The sequence below is a fragment of the Barbus barbus genome (genome assembly GCF_936440315.1).
Source record: "Barbus barbus genome assembly, chromosome: 5".
Classification (NCBI taxonomy): domain Eukaryota; kingdom Metazoa; phylum Chordata; class Actinopteri; order Cypriniformes; family Cyprinidae; genus Barbus; species Barbus barbus.
In genome coordinates this window covers 20054272-20077061 of record NC_136733.1, presented here as the reverse complement: position 1 = coordinate 20077061, position 22790 = coordinate 20054272, and the positions used below count along the sequence as shown (strand labels likewise).

The window sequence follows — 22790 nt, the reverse complement described above, 5'->3', positions numbered from 1 at the left end:
GGTGTCACAGTTCGATACGTTTTCAATACGGGGGGCGGGGCAATTGGTTACGTCGCAATGTTGGAAATATTTCTGTTTTAAACCATGAAGGCGAGCCAATGGATATCACACAAGCATGCGTTTGCACCAGGGTTTGCACACATGCAAACTTTGCTCAAGATTTATGCCGGTGAACGTCTTAATCTCAGTCAATTCACTATAAGCAGAAAGTGAAAGTAAAAATTGAATGACAGACTAATTAATTTTCAGACGCCGCATATTCTCTCAGAGACAAAGAGACGAATCTACTTCTACAAAAGCTGATAACGGTATAATAGCTGTTTTCATTTATTTCCTTTATATTCCTCTTGTGGCCCGTACATACTAAAAAAAAAAAAGAAACGTAGGCCAATTTTGTGTTAAACAGGCTGTTTTTGAAAGTTGGTGCTTGAAATAAAAGCTTTTTATTTCATTGATTTTTATTGATGACTGCAGTGTTAATATTTTAATTATAGGACTATTCATTGTAGGTATCCTAATAGACCTGTTTTAAAAGAGTTTTGAAAAACATTTTGAGGAGTAAATAGCCTAATCTTATCCTCGCAGCGCGTCAGTTGTAGTAATTATTGCAGGGCAAATTAATTGCACTTTTCAATTAATAATAAAAGCAACTTCATAATAATAGGCCTAATCAAAATCATGTAACAGGCCTACATTAATTGGAAATACCAAATCCTCTTAATATTGCCAATAATTGATGTTTTTGACAATATCTCTGGCTATCATCGTCTTCCTGTCAGGGTTCCTATGAGAGAGGAATCAAAATCAGGATAAGAGTTGACAGTTTATTAACAAAACAGCAGACAGGACAAGAGATGGTGAGAAGGGGAGAGAACACGGTCCAGACAATAGGCAGGGAATGAATGACGACAGGCGGCCTAGGTGAGCGGCAAATAAGCGCTATCACAGGACTGGTAAGACAGAGCAAGCAAGGGTGGGAACCGAACCAGGCCAACGGTTCGTGGCTGGCCAGGGAGGTCTCGGCCCTGGGGAACCACTACCGGAAATGACAGAGGGTGGGAAGGGAGTCCGACTGGAGGTGCAGGGACTCACACTGGGCTGAACTCGGCATCTGGAGCCCTCTATGGGCTGGTTTCGGGGACCGGAGCCCTCCGTGGGCTGATCACGAAATTGGGATGTGCTTATGTGGAGCTGACACTGGAAGGCGCTCTTGAGGAGCAGGCAAAGCAAAGCGCTTTTGAGGAGCTGGCATTGGGGCGAACTCAGGGGCTGGAGATGGCACTGGAGACAGCACTGGGACTGCTCTCTCTGGAGCGGATTCGGGGACTGCTCTCTCAGGAGCGGACCCAGGAACAGCTCTTGCTGCAGTAAATTCGGAAATTGCTCTCTCTGGAACGGACTCGGGAACTGCTCTCTCAGGAGTGGGTTCAGGAGGGCGCTCTGGAGGAGCGGACACTGGACCAGTCCTTTCTGCAGTGGGCTCAGGGACCGCACTACCTGGAGCGGATCTCGAAACAGCCTCCTCCATAGCGGACTCAGGAAGCTCCTCTTCAGGAATTTCATACATGGTGGCCATAGTAAAGGTTGCAAGAATCTCCCTCGTGGACTTGATTAGGTTAGCAAGACATTCAGTTAGCCGCTTTCCTCCGCTCCTGACGGATAGAAACTGCGTAGTTGACCGCCTCTGTAGTTCTGTAACTAACTCGACCAATACAGGCGGAGAGGTAGGGATCTTGGTAGTCTCAGTGGAGACAGAAATTGGCTCGGCAGAATGTGACAAGTCGGGAACAGACCTTAGGGACAACATTAGACGTGACTGATTCTTGAATAACAGGAGTGCACTCAGTTGACTCTGGGAAGACAGAGGTTGACTTGATAGACTCAGAGGTGTCTGGTGCAAACTTCATTGACTGAGTGATGACTGTGGTCGACACAACTTTCTCCTGGATAACGGTAGTGAAGTTGACAGATTCGGGGATGAGAGAAGTTGACTCTGGCCTAGAATTGACTGGATAGCTGCCTGCTTGGCCATCTTGTAAATGATGGGAGCAGGGTTGACTGGCTCTGGAGTAACTGGAACAGGCTTGATGGGATCTGGAGTGGGCTTGACTGGGTCAAGAAAGATTGGAGTGGGCTTGACTGGCTCCGGAGTGACTGGAGCGGGCTTGACTGGCCCTGGAGTAACTGAAACAGGCTTAATGGGATCTGGAGTGACTGGAGCGGGTTTGACTGGATCTGGAGTGACTGGAGTGGGCTTGGCTGGTATGGAAAGGTCGGCAGCGTTCTTGACCATCTCTGGGAAAGCTGAGGTTGATTCAACAAATTCTGAAATAATAGGGACTGACCTCAGTTGACTTGACAAGCTCAGGGTAGACTGGGAAGGTGTCAGAGTCATAAATGGATGCAGCCGACTGGAGAGCCCTCTTCCTTCTTGCCCTTCGCTTCTGAGTAGGAGTCAGAAGAGGATCTTGGCCTTGACTTGACAAGGGAAGTGGGGCGGAGTGGTTGCTGCATGCTGGCTCAGGAGGTGGAGGAGGCATTCCCCACTGGATGCGATGACCAAAATACCTGGAGAAGTCCCAGAAATTTAAAATCTTGAGACCCTCCATCTCCCACTTAGGCAGGGGATCATCCAAGCAGCCACTGAAGATGTCTTTGAGGGTGGTATCATCATAAGCAAGCCCCCTTGACATCGTCCAGAAAAACTGGGTAAATGCACCTATCTCCCAGCCCTGTTGGCGAAGGTTAGCCAGACCTCGATGACGAGCCAGTCTCTCCCGGGCATTTGCAGGTGGCAGGATCTTGATACTCATTCTGCTGAGTCCAGTGCTGGCTAGTTCGTTCTGTCAGGGTTTCTATGAGAGAGGACTCAAAAGCAGGATAAGAGTTGACAGTTTATTAACAAAACAGCAGACAGGACAAGAGATGGATGAGGAGGGGAGAGAACACAGTCCAGACAATAGGCAGGGAATGAATGACGACAGGCGGCCAAGGTGAGCGGACACAGAGTCCAGTCCAGGATGGCAGACCGCCAGAGAGCAGTGAAGACAGCAAAGCTGGAGGCCGGAGGTTAGCAGCAGTGGCCAGACACTCCACACTAGGGATGTCACAGGCTCGGCACAGGCCTAGCAGCGTGGCAGACCCAGGGAGGGGACCGGCTGCCCAACCTTCTGGACAGGACAGGACAAGACAAGACAAGACAAGACTAGACTAGACTAGACTAGACTAGACTAGACTAGACTAGACTAGAGACTAAACCTACAAACAACTAGGTAGGGAATTAGCGGTATCACAGGAAAGGTAAGACAGAGCAAGCAAACACTGATGTAGCACAACGAACTTGCAAAACAAGAGGGAAAGGGAAACCAATATAAAGGACAGGAAAACATGAGGAACAGGTGACAACACAGACAAACAAGAAGAGAACGAGAGGGACAGGTGACAACACTCAGACAAACAAGGACTAAATAAGGGGGCGTGGTAATGGGAAACAAGGAGGCAGGACGAGAAGAGCACATGGCAGACAACAACAAAGACAGAGCCATGTGCTCAGACACAAAACAAGCATAGAAACATGAAACAGAGACAAGACTGACAAAACAGTGAGGGCAGGATCCTGACACTTTCGACGCACCCCAGCAAGGGGAGGTTATCGCGGGGCAGACAGCATGTTGCCTGTTACGTCGTTTGGGCTGCGTTGTTGAGCGCAATGGCACTGATATTTCACACACTTTAAGCTCTTTTATTTTCCAAACGTAATAGGATTAGTCCAACTAATCATTCGGTTTGTAATGCGTACCGAAAGCCTCATACCGAACAGTTCAATACGAATACGCGCACCATTACACCCCTATATATATATATATATATATATATATATATATATATATATATATATATATATATATATATATATATATATATATATATATATATACACACACAGTATATAAGCAATATTACAGACGAGCAGACGAGATATGGCTGTATATCGACACGGCTGTGATTCGTAGGGTGTTGTGTAACGTAAACATGATGGTTCGGTATGTACTTGGGTTTTGACATCACGGTTCAGTATGGTTTTGGTATAGCAGGGGGACAAAACTAAACATAAAATTGTTTTTTTTATTAAACAGTGACTTACTGAACAAATGGCTCTTTCTTTAAATAAAATCAATTATAATTAAAAGATTTTTAGGGATAAAAATCTACCTCAGCTCATGCTCTGAACTATAAGGAGCCCTTTAACATTTCTATAAGGTTAAATTAAATTTAATTACTATTTATTTTAAATATAAAAATCACGCTCACACTCCGCGCTGCCGTTTGAACTGAAACGTTTATACAGCAATCAAAGAGAGCCAAAATGGAATCTATTGTTTTCCTGAAAACAATGGACATAATTTGAAAGATGAGACTTTGTTTGTTATCAAAAGTAGCAATATATAAAACTGGAAGTTTCCAATGAATTTCCACTTGTGCACTGTGCAGTGGTTAAAACAAGGCTGTATTTGTTTGGTACATATGCAAACCAAACCGAAAGACCCTTACCGAAAAAGAACACGACATTTTCAAAATGATAAATAAATAATGGTGATAATTCACTTTTTATAAAGTAAATACAGCAAATGTAAAAGAAAAAGAAACAGAGAAAGAGGAGAGTGAAAGAGAATATCAAAGAGAGAGGAGGAAGAAGAAAAAAGTGTTGGTGAGGTTTTCTAACCCCAGCTCCTGACAGTGCATCATCATAATGCAGAGGAGCGAGAAATAGAGGGAGCGAAAGAGAGGAAAGCACTGCACAGAAGAAGCCTCCCACGCACCGATGATTGTACAGCTCCTCATTAGGGCTCAGTGTGTAGGTGTTCCCCAGCTCAGAAACACAGGGGGTGGAAGAGAACGAAATAAAGGGAGAACAAGGCCTCCAGAGACACAGGGAAGAAAATGAGAGATAGCAAGACCAGAAAGAGAGAAAGAGAAAAGGAGAGAGAAAGAATTCCACCCACCTTGGCCAAATGATGCTCAGAGGAGAAACCGAGCCCATACACTGTGTTGGCACGGCTGTCAGCCCACTGCCCAAACTTGTGAGACGTCTTCGTGAAGGTCATGTTCGGGGTGATCGTGCTGTTTATTATTGCCTGTGAGATGAAAACAAAAACTACTTCTCAGAAAAGCCTGTGACAAACATAAGTGTGCAATACAGTGAACAATCTGGCCATGAAGTGTTTAAGATGAAAGCTTTTTTTGAGAGAGCAAATAATAGGCAAAACAGGGTCCCATAACATGGGCTGACTGACATATTGGGTCAAAATCCATCAAGAAATAGTGTGTGAAAGAGTGTGATCCGTTAGTGTATCAGCATATTCATGCAGATCTGTTATCTGAGATGTGGACAACAAGGTGAAATATGGCCTTTGATATTTCAAATGTTATTATTGGTAGCTAAAAACTACTGAAACAATTTTTGTTAATTGAAATAAAGCTGAAATAAAATTAACTAAAATATAAATATTATATGAAAAACTTATAATTAATACTGAAATAGTAAAATTCCTAAAATTAAAACTGAAATAAAATAAATAAAAGCTGAACAGAAATCTTAAAAACATGACAAAAGTACATTAAACTAAATTGAAAACTGGAAATATAGAAATAAACTTGATAATTTAATAGTATAAAACAACAATGAAATAGCAATGGATATTTATCTTTCCCACTCCCTCATTATTTACTGATCATTCTAAAGAAATCATTTCACATGTTTTTCTCAGAATTTAGGGAAAATCTGCATAATTTTTCAAGATTAATTTTGTCACAAAAACAATGAAAGTGATCACTTTATTAAAGGGATAGTTTACCCAAAAATGAAAATTACCCCATGATTTACTCACCCTCAACCCATCCTATATGTATATGACGCTCTTCTTTTAGACGAATACAATCAGTTATTTTGTATTTTTTGATAAATTTTTTATTAAGTGTTACAGAAAATAATTATAACAGACATACATCAATAAGAACAAATTGCAACACACTAAATTTTCCTTATTTAAATGTCACCCCCCCCACACACATATTGAATCCCAACAGATATTATCTGTATACCATATAAATCTCTGTGCAAGATGTCCACAATTGGTAACAGTTTATAGGAGGCCTCCAAAAACATCAAATACAATGAAGACACTATACCTTTCGTGCTCGCGTCTATTGTCAGGGTTTTGTGCACACTGAGACAAGAAATATTAGTTCCCCATGGAACCCCATATGCTCTCATTGCAGATCTCAGGCACAAATAAAAGAAAAAGGAGGTCCCTGGTAGATTATATTCTGTATGCAAATCATTAAATGATCGCAGACCATTCTGATCAGCTAAAACATGTATGCCTCTATCACTCCATTCTGGAAAAACAAAAGGTTTATTGTCTGTAAATAGACTATGATTATGAAATAGAGGAGTGTGAGAGTGCCATTTATTATTATTGTGGGATCATTTTGCAGCTGCACGCCAAACAGAAAGATGATATGTTATAATTAGGCCAAAATGCTGTTTCACACTCTTCAACGGGATATTACAATAAATTAAATCTTTTAATCCATCCCATCCCGGTGACTTCCCCTTTTTCATAACCATAAGGGCTGCCTTTAACTCATCTAAACAGATTGGGGCATTCAGAGAAATTGCCTCCTCCTCAGAAAGAGAAGCAAGGGTTAAATCCTGGAAAAAGTTGTTACATAAAGTTTCACTAAAGACCACCTCCGATTTATATAGATTCTGACAAAAATCTTAAAATTCTCTATTAATACATTTGGGTTCACTTGTCAAGTGATTGGGAGTTTGAATTGCAATAATATCTGAAAATTTTTCACTGTTCTTCAACCTGAGGGATAAAAGATGGCTTGGCTTAGCACCATTGAAGTAATAAGTTCTTCTAACCTTGTGCATCAAAAACTCTGCTCTGCACCGTAACAAGGAGTTAAGTTCTGTGCGTATCACATTTATTTCTTGTTGAACATTCTCAGTGTGTGAGGTCTGCTGAAGACGTTCTAACCTATTTAATCTGGTTTCCAGACTACATATTGTATTTAATCTAGACTTGTTAAGATGAGATGCAAAAGAAATAGAAGAATCTCTTATGCAACCCTTTATAGCATCCCAAAGAAAGCAAGGATCATTGACCGAACCCGTGTTCACGTATATAAACCATCTTAGTTTCTCTTTGAGTATTGCACATAAATGTTTATTCTGTAACAGTGTGACATTGAAACGCTAGCGAGATGCCTTAATTGGTGCAGACGCAATTGAAATTTTAGCTGACACAACACTGTGATCAAATAAAGGGTATGGGCTTATTACAACACTATGCATTTCTGAATCTGAAGAATGCTATATACATCAATTAAACTTAAATCAGATATAAATTTACACAGATCGGCGGATGATAAAGATCGAGTTGAGAGGTTGTGGGAACACGAGCGATCAAGAGATACATCCACTACCGCATTCATATCGGCACTAAGAATAAGAAAACAATCCTGAATCTGCAATAAAATTTTAGTGAGAGCAGGGAAAAAATTTGGATCAAACTGGCATGGGGCATAAATTGAAATAAATGCAAAATTATGACCCTCTATACATGCTTTATACATGCTCTATACCTGCTCTATACCATCCTCACAGCTATACTTTTCTAAAATATTAAAAGAAAGCTTCCTTTTTAACACAACAAGTGTGCCACGTGATGTACTATTCAATGAGGACGATGCAGCTACATAATAAAACTTATTAGAAAACCTTTGGACATCTCAGGTCAACATGATGTCTGTGCAAGTAATCAAGACAGGCAGTGCGCTTAATAGAGCCATTCAATCCATTCACGTTCCAGGAAATTATATGAAGGTTTTCCAATGCCATATATTATCACTGTAAAATAACATAAACAAATCAACAAGCATAAAGTAATAAACTCTTCAAAGAACACCTAATATTACAAAAATACCCACCCACGCTGGTCGCCAATAATCCCTTGGACACCCAACTTCCCACAAAAACATGAGAACATTTAGAAGAAACACTTCTAATGAATACAAAAAACTTAAATAATAATAAAAGAAAACACATGGGTGACCAGTGCCCAACTAATGGACAACGTGACCCCGAGAAGGGCGGCAGACTCAATAGTACCCCTCACTCACTCACTCACTCAGTTAACAGATTCCTAATGAGTACAACAAAAACATTGCCAAATAGGCCAATAATATAATAAGATGTTGACATTACTCCGTTTACGCTTACTGGAGAATACCGGTACCAACATTCAGAAAAGAAAAAATTACTTTAAGAACTGTCACATTATCCTTCACTTACTTGCATGTCCACTCCACTCAGAAAGTCCTCAACCTCCAAAGGGGACTTGAAGATGTGTTGTGTCGATCCTCGAGTAAGTTTGAGTTGTGCTGGATAAAGCAAGAAAGTCTGAAAGCCCATTTTCTGTGCCTTGTTGGGTAACCTCCATGAATGTGCGACGACGATTCATGGTAAATGCACTGTAATCTGCAGAAAATCGGATGTCTTTTCCGTCGACTTTGACTGGCGATTTCCTAGATGCCCTGAGGATTTGATCTCGGTCAGTGTAGCGCAGCATCTTCATAATGACCGTTCGCATCTTCTACACCTTCCGGTAAGTTCATAATGCAAGCATTATCCCGCCGGCTCCGGTCTTCCAAGTCAGCCAGTTTTTCCTCGTAGGTCACCATTTTCGCAGTACATTTCTCAAAGTTCTTCTCCGTTTTACTAACTCGGCTGCTCAGGATGGAGTATCTATCACATAATTCTCTTACACCGCTAGAACAGCTGGAAAGCTCCTTCTGAATGTTGTCCAGTCTGTCTTGAAGAGTTTGAAACTGTGCTTCAATAAACGACTGTTGCTTCCCCATGGCGAATGCGATCATGGCGGCAAGAGACTCCTCCATCTTATCCGCTTCATGCATTTGTTCACGATTTACTTGCCTGCCAGCCGATTTCGCTTGACGTGTGGACATAACGTTGTTGCCAAATACAAAGTGATAAAAGACTGGCCAAACTATTTGTTAAATAGAGTGAAATTATGGACAAATATGAGTGGGGTCAGCGGAGGCACAAAACTAAGCTGCCATCGTACTCACAGGTCACGTGACTCCCAATCAGAGTTATTTTATTTTATTCTTGCAAGACTAGCATATTCTGCTATGACAGTTAATGGAATCTAGATATTAATTCCGATTGTAATCGTCTGAAAGAAGAACGTCATATACACCTAGGATGGCTTGAGGGTGAGTAAATCATGGGGTAATTTCATTTTGGGTGAACTATCCCTTTAATAGGCTCAAATTAACCAAAATAATATAAAATAATATAATATAATATGTGGAACATTGTGAATGACGGGTGTTTAAACTCTGCAGAAATCTTTGGCCACACACTCTGTGTGGATTAAATGACAATGTTCCAGGATGGCATTTAATCAGTTATCAATTATGGAATAATTAAATAGCTTATTTGCTGTACAGTGAGAAGTCTGTCTTAAAAAAAATTCTAAAATGTCTAAATGAGATGGTCAGGACATGGTCAGAAATGTCTGCTCACAAACACTTAACTGCCTTCAGTACATCTCAAGATATTTCCTGCGTTATAAGCCTGTGAAATGTTATTGATGAAATGACGACAGTCGCTGCCAGTGAATGTGTTTGTGTGGGTGTGAAACCGAGAGCAAATAAGGAGGGAGGAAACAGCGAGAAGGAGAAAGAGAAGGAGAGAGAGGAAAGAGGTGCACTGTGAATGTTGCACATATTATGTGGAACTCATATAATCATAATTTTGAGCATCCACAGACTCGGGCATCTTCACGGCAAAAAAATCATATCCTTTATCAGTATCAGTTTTCCAGCAGAAATATCTAAACATTCTTACAAAATATGTATAACCTGCAAAATTACATGGATAGTAAGACTTCATGTCATGGTGTTTATCCTGTTCCAGTGTTAAGTTTTATTCTTACAAGTTTTAAGCAGAAGCATAATATTTTCATCTATTTTTTGCAGTGCACTTCTTCAAGATGGGGGATGTAAAACATGGAAAAGATGGATGCACAAAGCATACTGATCCACAAAGACTGCTTGGATAAATGGCCTCGAGCTCTCTCATACTCCCACACACTTCCAGAACAAGGCCAATTGGCCACACACAAACGTGTAATTTCAAGCGAGAAAATCGACAGTGGGCTACCACTGTCAGCTTCCTGTGTGTGTGTGTGTGTGTGTGTGTGTGTGTGTGTTACACATGTTATACAATCATTCCCTCAGAGAGGATGAATGCTGTTGCCTCTGTTCTATACTTCCAGTATTTAACATTCGCATAGATATTACAGGTTAACCTACAGAGCACAACAGTAGGGTTCTGCAAGCTAAAATCCCATTCATTTTTAATTGCACATACTGTACATATTTTAAAACAAATGTGCTATGAGCAATGAGGTTAAGTGATGGTTTATGCCTCTGTAGAAAACAGAAATCAGTGTGATTTCAATTTCAAGTCGTTTTGAAGCAATGAATATCTGGTGAATTACACATAATCCTGAAGAAATATCCACCAATCATGAAGAATGGGAATTGCAGCAACAGCAAAGCTCAAAAGTGATAGTCCACATGTCCATAGTTAATTTTAGTTCTCAGTACTCTGCAACAAGCATCCTTTCAGACAAATAGTCAAATGCTCTGTAAAACTGTGGTGGTCGAAAAATATTTTTAATATGACTTTTTGATCAATTCCTCCATGTAGAGATGACAATTAGGACTGGAATTAAATTATCACAAGAATAGATTATAAGCATATTAGAATGATTTTTGAAGGATCATGTGATGGAGTAATTATGTTGAAAATTCAGCTTTTCTACTACAGGAATAAATTACATTTTAAAATATATTACAATAAAAGACAGCTTTTGTAATAATATTTTACCATATTACTGTTTTACTGTATGTTTGATCAAATAAATGAAGTCTTGGTGAGCTTTCAAAAAAAAAACATATACACAACCCAAAACTTTTAAACGGTAGTATTTTTAAATTAATACTGAATTAGTAGTTCCTTCGGTCACACTTTATTTTAAGGTCCCATTCGCACTATTAACAAACCATTAACTGCACTTTTGCCTCAATAAACTCAAAATTTGCTGCTTATTAATAGTTAGTAAGGTAGTTGTTAGGTTTAGGTAATGGGTAGGATTAGGGATGTAGAATATGTGCTTTATAAGCACTAATAAACAGCCTATATGTTAATAATAGGCATGCTAATAAGACACTAGTTAATAGTGAGAATTGTTCCCTAAAGTGTTACCATTCCTTCCGTTATTTAAAGAATTTTACTAAAAATTAAAATAAGTACCTTTATCTTTTCAAATAGTTTTTTTCTTAGAAACAGCTGATGCATTGTTGTGATTGACATTAAAGCTGATTGGACTATTTATTCAGGATGGTTTTTTAATTGCCAATGGAGAAAATGAATGGGACAAACTCTCCTGAATCACTCATGCGCTTTATGACACCTCCGTCCAAGTGGATCTCTCAAGGCACATAATGTGAAACCATGATTTTGGCATACATAAAGCAAAAAATTAAATCAACAGCATTTTCAAATATTATAGCACCTAGAAATTAAGTATAACAAACACAGTAACACATTTAAAAAAAATCAGAAGACACTAGTAATGGAAAAACAACCAAACACAACACAATAGCAAGTTTTACACGAGCAAGCAGCTCATTATTTTCTTCAGAAAATGTACAAATATAATCAAATTGTTAAGATACTGAAGGTTTTCCAACAAATCTATGTTAGTGTTTGCTAATCTGCATCAGCTTGACTGATGTTTGCGCTGTCTAATGCACATTAAGTGGTAAACCTAATGAAGTGCTGAGCATGTGTATGTGTGGTAGTCCAGCTCAGGAACTTCATAGTTGGAGCCTTTTTAATGCTCTTGTGTATATGCTGCTCAGCTAGCTGAATGCTGAAGCTAGCACGTTGAAGCTGGTATTGGTCTTTATTTTCAGATGCAGACGGCTCGGCGAGAGCTCTAATCAGAGAGTCCACGCAACCTGCTGTATAATCACTCACTTCAGGCTTGTAATTGCATGAGAACAGCTGAAAGCTGTAGTACAGTGGGTGGACAGCAGCAAAGAATAGCGCAAAGACTAACATCTCCGTTGTTGGAAGAAGCTGTCCGTTTCATGCCACTTTTGCAATCTATCAGGGGTTAAAACAGGGCAGAGTGTCAGAACCGTAACCAAGCAGTTAGCAACACAGGTTTGAAATAACTGTTTTTTTTTGGGGGGTTTTTTCAATTTTCTTTAATTACAAAGAAACGGCAGGTAACAATGTGGAATAAAATGCGAAAATTACAACAAAACAAATTGAAAGACTGAAATAATATTTTCTTGTGAAACTTACAGGGAACCTGCATACAAAAAATAGACAGAATTGACCAAATTCCCAGAAGATTTTCTTCTTGCCGAATATGCTAGTTAATGCTATCACATTGTGCTAAAACATGCTGACTTTGCTCACACAGTGTATAACAAAATTTGGTAATATAGCATAATGAGGGATTTTCGAGTTTACTTTTTTAAAGGAAACAGTTCAATTAGGTAAAGGATTTTTTAGAAGCACAAGGGTTAAATCTCACTTATAGACACAATAATCTACAGTACATAAATTATTTGATATAATATTTGATAAGCTCTTTTTGCACTACAAATATATCTGCACAGTTTTGTTTTTATTTAACTGGTTTGCACTATCTGCCATGCGCCTTATGCCACTTTATCTATTTCTTTATTTTTTTTATTTTTTTTATACAATGTCCTTACTTGTATAGCTATAGAGTTGTATGTACATATGTTTAAACCGTATTATCTGTATTTGAACGTGTTTAATGTTAACTGTTTACACCAAGGCTCTGAGGGTAACGCAATTTCAATTCTCTGTATGTATGTGTACATATGCTGTACATGTGGAAGAATTGACAAAGCAGACTTGACTTGACTTGATTATGGTGTACAAGAATAACACACATGCAGCTATGATGATGTTTTTGAACCCGTTCATTTATATAAAACATTCAACAAACGGTTTCACTAAAATTGAACAAGAAGAATGCATTTGGTTTAAAAGCCATGATGAATTGTGAAAAGTGATCATGCTCTATTTTGAAAATGAGCAAACTATGGCTGTATCCGAAATCGCCCCCTATACCCTCAAATAGTGCACTATTTGAGGGGACAGCCATTTTAAGTGGTGTTCGAAACCATAGTGGATGTTCTCGAGTGCACTCATTCAATCCCACAATGCACCGCAAAAACGAGTGTACAAGCGATGTACACTCAACGGCTAGAGAATCCCCAGAATGCACTGAGAGAGTCGCGAGCCGAGTGAATTCCCGCGTCTCACCAGAAGATGGCGCCCACAGCTGAATCATCCATCCATTCATTTTAGAAGCGCTCGTCCACGGCGTAATACAACACAGGTACAAAACACTATTAGGGTTTATACATAATTTCCGTGACTGAGTTCTAGATAAATCCTTCAATCTTACTATTGGAGCTGCCCGTACCAAATTATTATTTAACAGGAAGCAAACTATGCAAAAGCGGCAGTCCTTCCGGTGCACTTAGTGTCCGAATTCACTCACTCGTTTTCATTCACTCCTTCAAGTGAACTATATGAGTGGACTAATGTAGGGAATAGTGAATGAGGGTATAGGGGGCGAGTTCGGATACAGCCTATGTAATAGCATGCTACTGAAAATTTTAGTTCTGAAAAACTAGTATTGTTTCTACTTTAAATTTTTGTCTCTAAATAAAATGGCAAAAAGAAAAAAAAAGAAAATGTGAAAGAGAAAAATCCTCAAAGAAAAATCCAAAATAAACTGAAACTGCATTTGATCAAAAACTGTCAAGTGAAGTTATATTTAAGATAAAGTGAATAGCACTCAGCGGATAGAGACCTTACTGCTGGTTGTGCTACTGCCTATTATAAGTCAATAGTGGTTCAGATAAGGACAAGGCTTTAGTCACAAGTCCCTGTCATTCAGAGTGACAGGACCACAATCAGCTGTGCCAAAAATACAAACGTAAGGGCAGAATAAATTGCATAGGGGTAGAGGGAGAAAACACAGGAATGGACAGAGCTTAAATATCATGTCAAGCTTTACATGAGCTCTTCAATCAATGTAGCATCTTGCTAATACCTTTAGCCACTGTGAGCTGTAACCGAAATTCCCTTCAGGGCTCAGACTTGACTTAAGATCAGACTCTAATTACAGCTGCTCCGCTGACCCCATTCCCTGCACCAGTCCCAGAAGGAACAGTAACATTTAAAGGCATTATAACTAAATGGTTACTATATTTATATACCCTGGTATTTTGATGATACGCCAAAGTATTTCAAATGATACCATGGAATGACCATGGTATTTTCGGTAGGCTACTCTTTTTTTTTTACTTTTTGGATGATAGATGCCTAAATCAAGTTAAGACTGCTAGTGTAGAGTTTTAACCACCAATAAAATGATGCATGTTAAAGAGGTTATGGGATAGGTAAATGATGTTTAAGGGTGTCCATGCACTTGTACAGCACTTTGGGATGCAGTAGTTGCATCACAAATGTGCTTTATTAAAAAAAATCCAAAGTCAAAGCTTGAATTTTAATAAAAATCTAATTACTAAACATATTAAGTTTAATCAAACATAATGCATGTGGCATTACCAGTGAAAAAACGCATAATTTCCTTGAATACATGTAAGTGAATACATGTGAGTGTACACAACCTTGTCACATACAGTATTCAACAGGATCAACTGCTGATAAACAGTGTGTGCTTGCCTGTGTAGGTGTCAACAGTCACAGTGCAAAGTGCACTGGTTCTCATGTTATTTCTGTCGCTGAAACCAAAAGCTAAGGGGAGGGTTGAGCATCCCAACTCACAAGCACATTCAGGAATACTGTGGGAGCTATTTTAAATCCTGCTCTGCTAAAGCTTAGGAATCGTAGGGATATGGTTAAGACTGCACATGAAACACTTCATGCGACTGCTGAAATTTTGGTGGAGTGGTTGAAAGCAATAGTGTAGTGTCTCCACTCCTGCAGGAGCAATGCTTGTGAATTATATACCAATTAGGTCCAAGGGTTCGTGATTTGGCATAAAAAGACCATATGGCTGATTTTAACAGTGCGTTTTTTGGTGGAGGATGGTGGAGGTACATGGTCTGCAGTGGTCTGATTCCAAGTATTGTGGACAATTACACAAACTACATGAAAATAAATAGGTAAAAATATGAAAGCCTACAGTAAGATGGATGGACTTACTCTAGTCTAGCGGATGTAGAGTCCTTACTACTGTCTATTGATGTTTCCTGGTTTATTGGCCCATTACATCCACTGTATAAGACTGCACAGCAGTGACCAATTCAATTCAAGTGCATGCTGCTCTCCACAGGGAGAGTGAACTAATCCACGGAGCATGTTTGATAGCAATCCCTAGCAGGTCGGTCCTTTGCACACTCAAATCTCTTGTGCACAAAAGGGTCCTGCAAATTCAACTGCATCAAACTCACTTTATATTATTGAGATTTGGAAAGCACAATCAGAAGCTTTTCTTGGACCAAAGACAATTCTTTAATCTCCACCGAACATATTAGAGGACCGTTCCTTTCCTTTCCTCCATTTCCCTTTGCAGTCCTATTAACTCTTAAAAAATAAATGGTCCAAAAGGGGGTTTCGCAGAAGAACCCTTTTTGGGTTCAACCTTTTGTGAAATGAAAGGGTTCCATGGATGTCAAAGGTTCTTCGTGGAAGAATAAACTTAATTTTTAAGAGTAAACACCACATTACCTTTGATCCGTCCAGGCTGATGATCCTGTACACGTTCCTGGTACTGTCATAGAAGTAAGATACAGTGACCGCATGCTTGCTGGTGGGCATCCAGTTCTTCTTAGTGCTGGGGTCTATCTGGAAGACGTGTGCCCGGGTGCTGTAGATGGGCTGCTCCCTGAAAGGTAGGAAGAAAAAATGATGAACCTCTTTGTGCTTGAGCACAGTCGTCTCTCCGATTCCACCAGGCACGCTGCAACGTCCGGGTAGACGGATGACCATTTCTTCAGCCTCCATCTTGCTGCTGATCACCACTGTTTGAACCCAGGTGGAAACCTGGGCCTGTCCTAACCAGTCAGACACATTGGGGCCCTGCTACCAGTGCAAGGCGACCATTCAACGCCCTGCTGATATGGAAATGCCAGCTGTTTGGCTGGGACCGTGTGGGATGGACACTAAATATAGTCAGGGACGCAGTAATCTGTGCAGTCCCACCCCTATTGACCTGATCTTTGCTATTGGAAGTACATTTGCACACATTGGACCACACTAAGAGCATATCAGGGCTCTTTTCCCAGATGGCCTAGCTGTGATAATCGCACATAGACGAAGGTAGCATAAATACTAGATAAAATAATGTGCATTACTTCTTTTAGTCTAAGAGGATGAGTGAAATTTCATAAACACCCCAGCCATGTTTTCCAATGCTGCATTTCAAGGTTGTGTTAAAAAACAACAATACACCCTTCATAAGGACAGTTTATGCAAAAATGAAAATTCTGTTTCATTTACTCACCATCGTGTTGTTTTAAGCTGTTATGGCTTTATTTCTTCTATGTAACACAAACAAAGATATTTTGGGGAAGGTTTCAACTGGTTTTGAATGTCAGTGGGCTTTAAAACAACACTGGACGCCATTTACTTTCATTTCTCAGCCAGACATTTCTCAGTATATCTTCTTTTGTGTTCAACAGAGGAAATAAATTCATACAGGTTTGAAACAACATGAGGTTGAGCAAATTATAAAAGAATTTTCATTTTTTGGGATCATTCCTTTAAGAAATTAAGTCATCTTGGAGGCCATTCACAGTGAAAAACGAAGGTCAATTTTTTGTGAAAGTTATCATCAACTTCGGCAAAAAAACAAAAAAAAACTGATCATGTGGACCACAAGCAGAATGGAATAATCACTCTCTATAATAATGGGCAATCATCACGGTAGAGAACAAAAGAACACCGGAGGCCCAGTCAGATGAGCTGTCTCACTCCGAACTTTTCTCATTCTTCTCAACACAATTACACATTTATCCTCATTGCAAGTGATACACACGTCATCAGCAATTCATGAGCAATTAGCATTCATGCAGCCTGAACGGTGACACTTCTCAGTAAGGTTCAACTAGTTAACATTGGTTAATGCATGATGTGTCATAAACCAACAATGAACAACAATTTCTACAGCATTTCTTAATATCAGTGAAAGGTGCACTACTGAAAATCTTTAAGGTAAAGCTGACAATGAAGATGAAAATTTTAGGCTTACTTCAATCAGTTGCGAAGCACAAAACAGCTTCGCAATCTCGCATGCAATCACAGAGGGCGACAGAGAGGTCAAATATCTGTAGTGCATTTTTAAAGTTCATTTATTCTTGTGAATGTGCGAGCCACTATAGGTAAATAACTACAAGAATAACAACATGCAGTAAATTGTAAAAGTATTAGCGCTACCTTTCCACTGCACAGAAGGTTCTTTGTAGTTTAAAAAAAAAAAAAAAACATTTAGATTTTTATCTAAATGCTTTTCACAGTAAGAAAAAAAAAGGTTCTATAGGGGGAAAAAATTAAACCACACGTTTGGAACCTTTATTTTTGAGAGTGTATAAAGTTACATGGGAGGTTTTCAAAAACAAATCCAGTCGCTGAGAGAATCCCAGTATAGCATTGGACCTTTCCCAATACTCTAAAAGCAACTGGCCTCAAATCAATGTCAAAGGGCATCTGTCTTGACTATTGTATACCAAGTCATCAGCAGATGAAGCTTTTCCATACCATTCCCACAACCTACACTCCAGTCTGACCCAATTCCACATAACACCCTTCAAATCCAAATCAATCCCAATATATTCCGTCCTGCTTATTAAAATATAGGATCAGAAGTGGGAAGTACAGAATGGGGGAAGGGGTAATATCCCAAGCACAGATACAGACGGTTTGTTGCTTCTATTCCCAGCATAATTAATCACCATATTCAATTACATTAGCGTGCTTCTAATCAGCTGCTGCTGGGCTGATGTGCAGGAATGAGAGAAAAAGGCAAGGAAGACGAAAGAAGAAAGGCAGGGATAGCTTAGTTGAGGAGGAGGAGAGAGAGCGCTGCGGAGTATGGAGAAGTGCTTACGCTGCACCGTGGAGGCGGAAGATCTCTGAAGAGCATCAAAGGCTTGTTGCATAATTAGCATTTAAATTCGATTAAAATTCAGTTGCAGTCACCACACATGGGTGGTTCACATGACATCACATGCTTTTTTGTCCAAAGGGTCATAACCATTTAAAATCTAGTAACTTGAAATATATGTTTATATTGTGAATGCAATCTATTTGTATACTTTACTCGGTTTTCACTTGAGTAAAACAGACTTAGAAGTAAATATACAAATGCCAAGCGCAAAGAGAACAAGTAGAGGAAATGAATTAAAGGCATCTTTGGGGAAAGAATGAAACGGTAAATAGACTGGAACTAGTCATATTGCCATATTCGTGAAAATGACAAAATTAGTATGGATGTTTATAAATGTATATGATTAACTTGTTTGGATACCAATTTTTATCAAACATTATTTTGATTATTATCAAATATTTATTATGATGTGACAAACTTGGTGTCATTCATAAAAAAATAAAAATATATATTTATATATTTACATACAAAAAGGTTAAAATTGTAATTGTAATGGACTGAAGTGAAAAAATATTTATATATATATATTTGACCAGTAGAATCTGGCACATATGACATCTTCAATCTTTAGCACAGAAAATAAGGTTAAAATACAAACTACATTAGTAATCATGTATTTTTAAGTAGCCAAAAGTATAACCAACATGATTTTCATATCTTGTTTCCTAAGAATATTCCATTTCATGTTACATCAGTTCATGGTTAAATGTCAACCACACACACAGAAAAAATAAGATGGCAGAACAGCCTGCATTTATAAGGAAAATGAATACTAGATTTCATCCTAAACTGTGTCTGAAAACACAAACCCTCAGAGCAATCTAAGAAAATCACTTGAAATTTTGTTACAAGCCATTATTAAACAATATTCTTGGCTTAGATTGAACAGATTGATCATTCAGTCCACTGGACTCAACAGCCAAATGTATCTCAGACCGTACAGTGTTAAGTGATATATAGTCATTTATATAAGGAATCACATGTAGCCAGCTCTATATTAACATCAACACACAAGGGAGACAATTTCACACCATCCACCTTAAACAACCCACCAACATCCAGAGCTAGCAGTCTACTTCATACACTCCTTACATCTGTATGTCTGTCCAAATAATTCAGTAACAAAAAATAAAACTGAATTCTGCCACACTTCCAGCTTGAGTGATCTAAAATAGTACAGGTAGTAGACATACATGGATAATGTACAAGTTTTTTTGTTACATATTCACATATATTTGTTACATAACCTGGCTGGTAGGTTGATAAATCTTTACTTTGAAAAAGTGCCATCGTTTTAATCTTTAAAAACATGTTTTAGAAAAAGAAAAAAAAAAGAAAAATAGATCACTTTTCATTTTATAATATTTATCTTCGAAGCACTACTTATGTTTTCCATCGCTTCAATTTCTCAATGCGTTCAGCAGGGGGCAGATCTGTGAAAAGCCCCAACAGCCCTACCACAGGCCTATTTTCTTTAGTGCCGCCCACTTTTTCAGCGGCGTTTGTTCTGGAAGTATTTTCTATATTATAAAATTTTCTCTATTGGAATTTTCAAAAAGTAGAAATTGTTAAAATATTAAAGTATTTTAAGTGTCATTTGTGGTGCTTCATGGGCAGAGCTCAGCATTCTTGGATTCTTGATGGAATTTTCCACATAGCATTATGGGTAATGTAGTTTTCACCATGAATTTGGCTGTTAAATACAATTATTTTAAAAACCATTTGAAATAATGCCAACAGATGGCTTCAACAAAAGCATATCAATTAACAACCTCGTAGCTCACAGTAGGTATGTCTTTAAAGGTTTATCATTTATTTTTAAAAATCAATTTCCTTATGAAGAAAATAAAGGTTTTTACTTCCAGGACCCAACTGCTGCACTTTATTACCCCCACTATTGCCTTAACAACGGTTGTTCAGAAATGTTAGCAAGCATACTACATAACAATCAAACACTTTATAGCATGGAGTAAATTGAATTGTGTGCCGCTGAATTGAGTAGGAAGTGGGACTCATTTTCTCCAGAGTAATACACTCCCTGAACAGCCCTTGAGTCTTTCAATGGTGATAATTTAATTAAGAATGAAGAAGAGGGGCCTGAAAGCAATTAAAGTTTTTTTATTATTATTATTAACATTATTTATTTAATAAAAGAAAATGCTTTCCCACTAAAAGAAGATCAATCTTTATGTAATAAAACATTTAAAATGAAAACATGATCACTTAAACTTCCAGACACTGATCAAAGACTACCCTGGGAAAATGATTTATAAACTACCTATGAGCTACCAATGAAAAGATTTTAGGTCATTCAGACCAAAATGAATAATAAGTGTAAAACCCTTCAACCACCCAAATTTGAATTTCCATGTATAGGGTCACCTAAATCTATATTTCAGTTCAATCTCCAGATGAGCTTTGGAAATTCCATGTACAGATATCAGTTGTCATTACCAATATTGGCTCCAAAACTGTATTGATGAGGCTGTGCCATTCAACAATGCTCTGCTGAAATGTAGATTACATAAGCATGACGAGATTAAAGGCCTTTGGCACTGCAGCACATCAATATAGGAAATTAGCTAATGTTCATTCTCATCCAGAATACATGCTTGTTATCATTTACCAAAAAATAACACCATAGATCATACACAGCTGACCAATAGACTTTACTCTCAGTGGTCAAAATGGTTATCGCAATGAATTAAGAATGCATATATGCATTATATATAATAAATCATTTTATATTATATTGGATATATAGGCTATGCATGTGTTTGCTTACATTTTAGTGTGGGCGATATTTGTGTACGACATTTTAATCGAAATACATAATGCACATAAACATATTCGTGCCATAATTAAGCATTATAAAATCGATTTTTTTTGGGAATTCATACATTCCTATGCATACTAAAGAGGAAGGCGTACATGAGCATGAATAACTGCCCTTACATTCTGCCCTAGCTGTCCTCATAAGACCGGTGATAAAATGATCATACTCCGAGCGGCCAATTCCTACGGTACGTTTCGCTATTTACAAGCAACTTACCCCATGTTGCCGTTTTTCCTTCCTGAGACGAGAAGCGATTTGTTGATCACCGAGTTTCTTCTTCCTGCTGAATGTAGCGGCTTTGGATGCGGTGCGCGCGGTCAGTCACATTATGAGCAGCGGCATTCTGCGTCTCTCATTACGCGCTCTCTATGTAGGCTGTCAGATGCACCGAATGAATCCCACGGCGAATTGCCCACTAATACTGCCCGATTTCAGCTAGTTTGGCACACGATGGGCACTGTATGGTAATTTTGAAGAGCGCGAGGTAACGGTGAATAAAGAACCGCTGCCTCTCTCTCGGTGGGCGTGTGGCTCTAAAGATGAATCTACTGTCAGTCGATGGTCATAACACATACCACACAATATCCCACAACAACGCCCCCTGGCACGCTCTTCTCCCATTAAAAAACACTTGCTACTTTTTCATCATAAGATTTTACAACGATCATCGTTACATTCGTAACTATAATTATCCTATCATTGTCATCATTTTATGAAAATGTAAATGTTTAACTCTCACAATCTCTTCAGTGTAGTTAAAACTATGAAAACATCTTATGAGAAATTAAGAGTTAACCTTTCATTTCGAACACTTTATGTTGTCCAAATGTAACAAGGGTATTTACACTCTTTAAATTGTGTTTTTGTTCTAGGGATCTAGATTTGATTTGATTTTTTTCTTCAATTTAATTAGGAGCTAATGAGCTGTTACAGTGAATTACCACAGTACAACAGCTTGATTGCAAGTGTGATACTGCTTTTAACCCTTTAACGGCCACCCCCATGTTTGAACATAGATGAGAAAGTGCATTATACAAACTTAAATTGTAATAATTCATAATACATTTTGTCAAATTAATCTGAAGTACCATTTCCATGGTAATTCAATGTCCGATTTTAAAATGGTTTTCACAGGACGAATTTTGAGGTTTAAACTTTAAAGCTTTCAGTGGATATATAATTTATGATGATTTCTAAAACATGATAGAGAAAAGGCAACAATTTAGATTTATGTTATGATGTAGATTGTTTAGGTGCGCTCTTGACATAAATTAATCCATTGCAGTTCCTACATAATTTGTAACAAAAACAGGGGTAAAATATCTATTTAGGAGTCTTAGACCTTTCCAACGATAGTTTGCCATGATTAGATTAGGATTTATTTGTAATATGTGACCCTGGACCACTTGGACAATATTTGGCCGAGATACAACTATTTGAAAATCTGGAATCTGAGGGTGCAAAAAAATCTAAATATTGAGAAAATAGCCTTTAAAGATGTCCAAATTAAGTCCTTAGCAATGCATATTACTAATCAAAAATTAAGTTTTGATATATTTATGGTAGGAAATGTACAAAATATCTTCATGGAACAT

General features: G+C 38.4%; 1 protein-coding gene across 4 annotated transcripts in view; it reads right to left on the bottom strand.

The window, feature by feature from the left end:
- LOC306869353 (homer protein homolog 1-like) overlaps positions 1–21752 on the bottom strand; it is a 35151-nt gene extending 13399 nt beyond the window's left edge. Inside the window, exons 1-3 of one of the 4 annotated variants that reach the window (XM_079416093.1) lie at positions 21412–21752; positions 15923–16079; positions 5004–5135 (exon numbers count right to left, since the gene is read on the bottom strand). In XM_079416093.1, the coding sequence (XP_079272219.1) occupies positions 5004–5135; positions 15923–16079; positions 21412–21416 (294 nt within the window). In that variant the 5' untranslated portion in view covers positions 21417–21752. Of the gene's footprint in view, positions 1–5003; positions 5136–15922; positions 16326–21411 lie in introns of those variants that run through there. The other 3 variants (XM_079416094.1, XM_079416092.1, XM_079416091.1) reach the window with 3 other exon arrangements.
- Positions 21753–22790: the final 1038 nt, after the last annotated feature.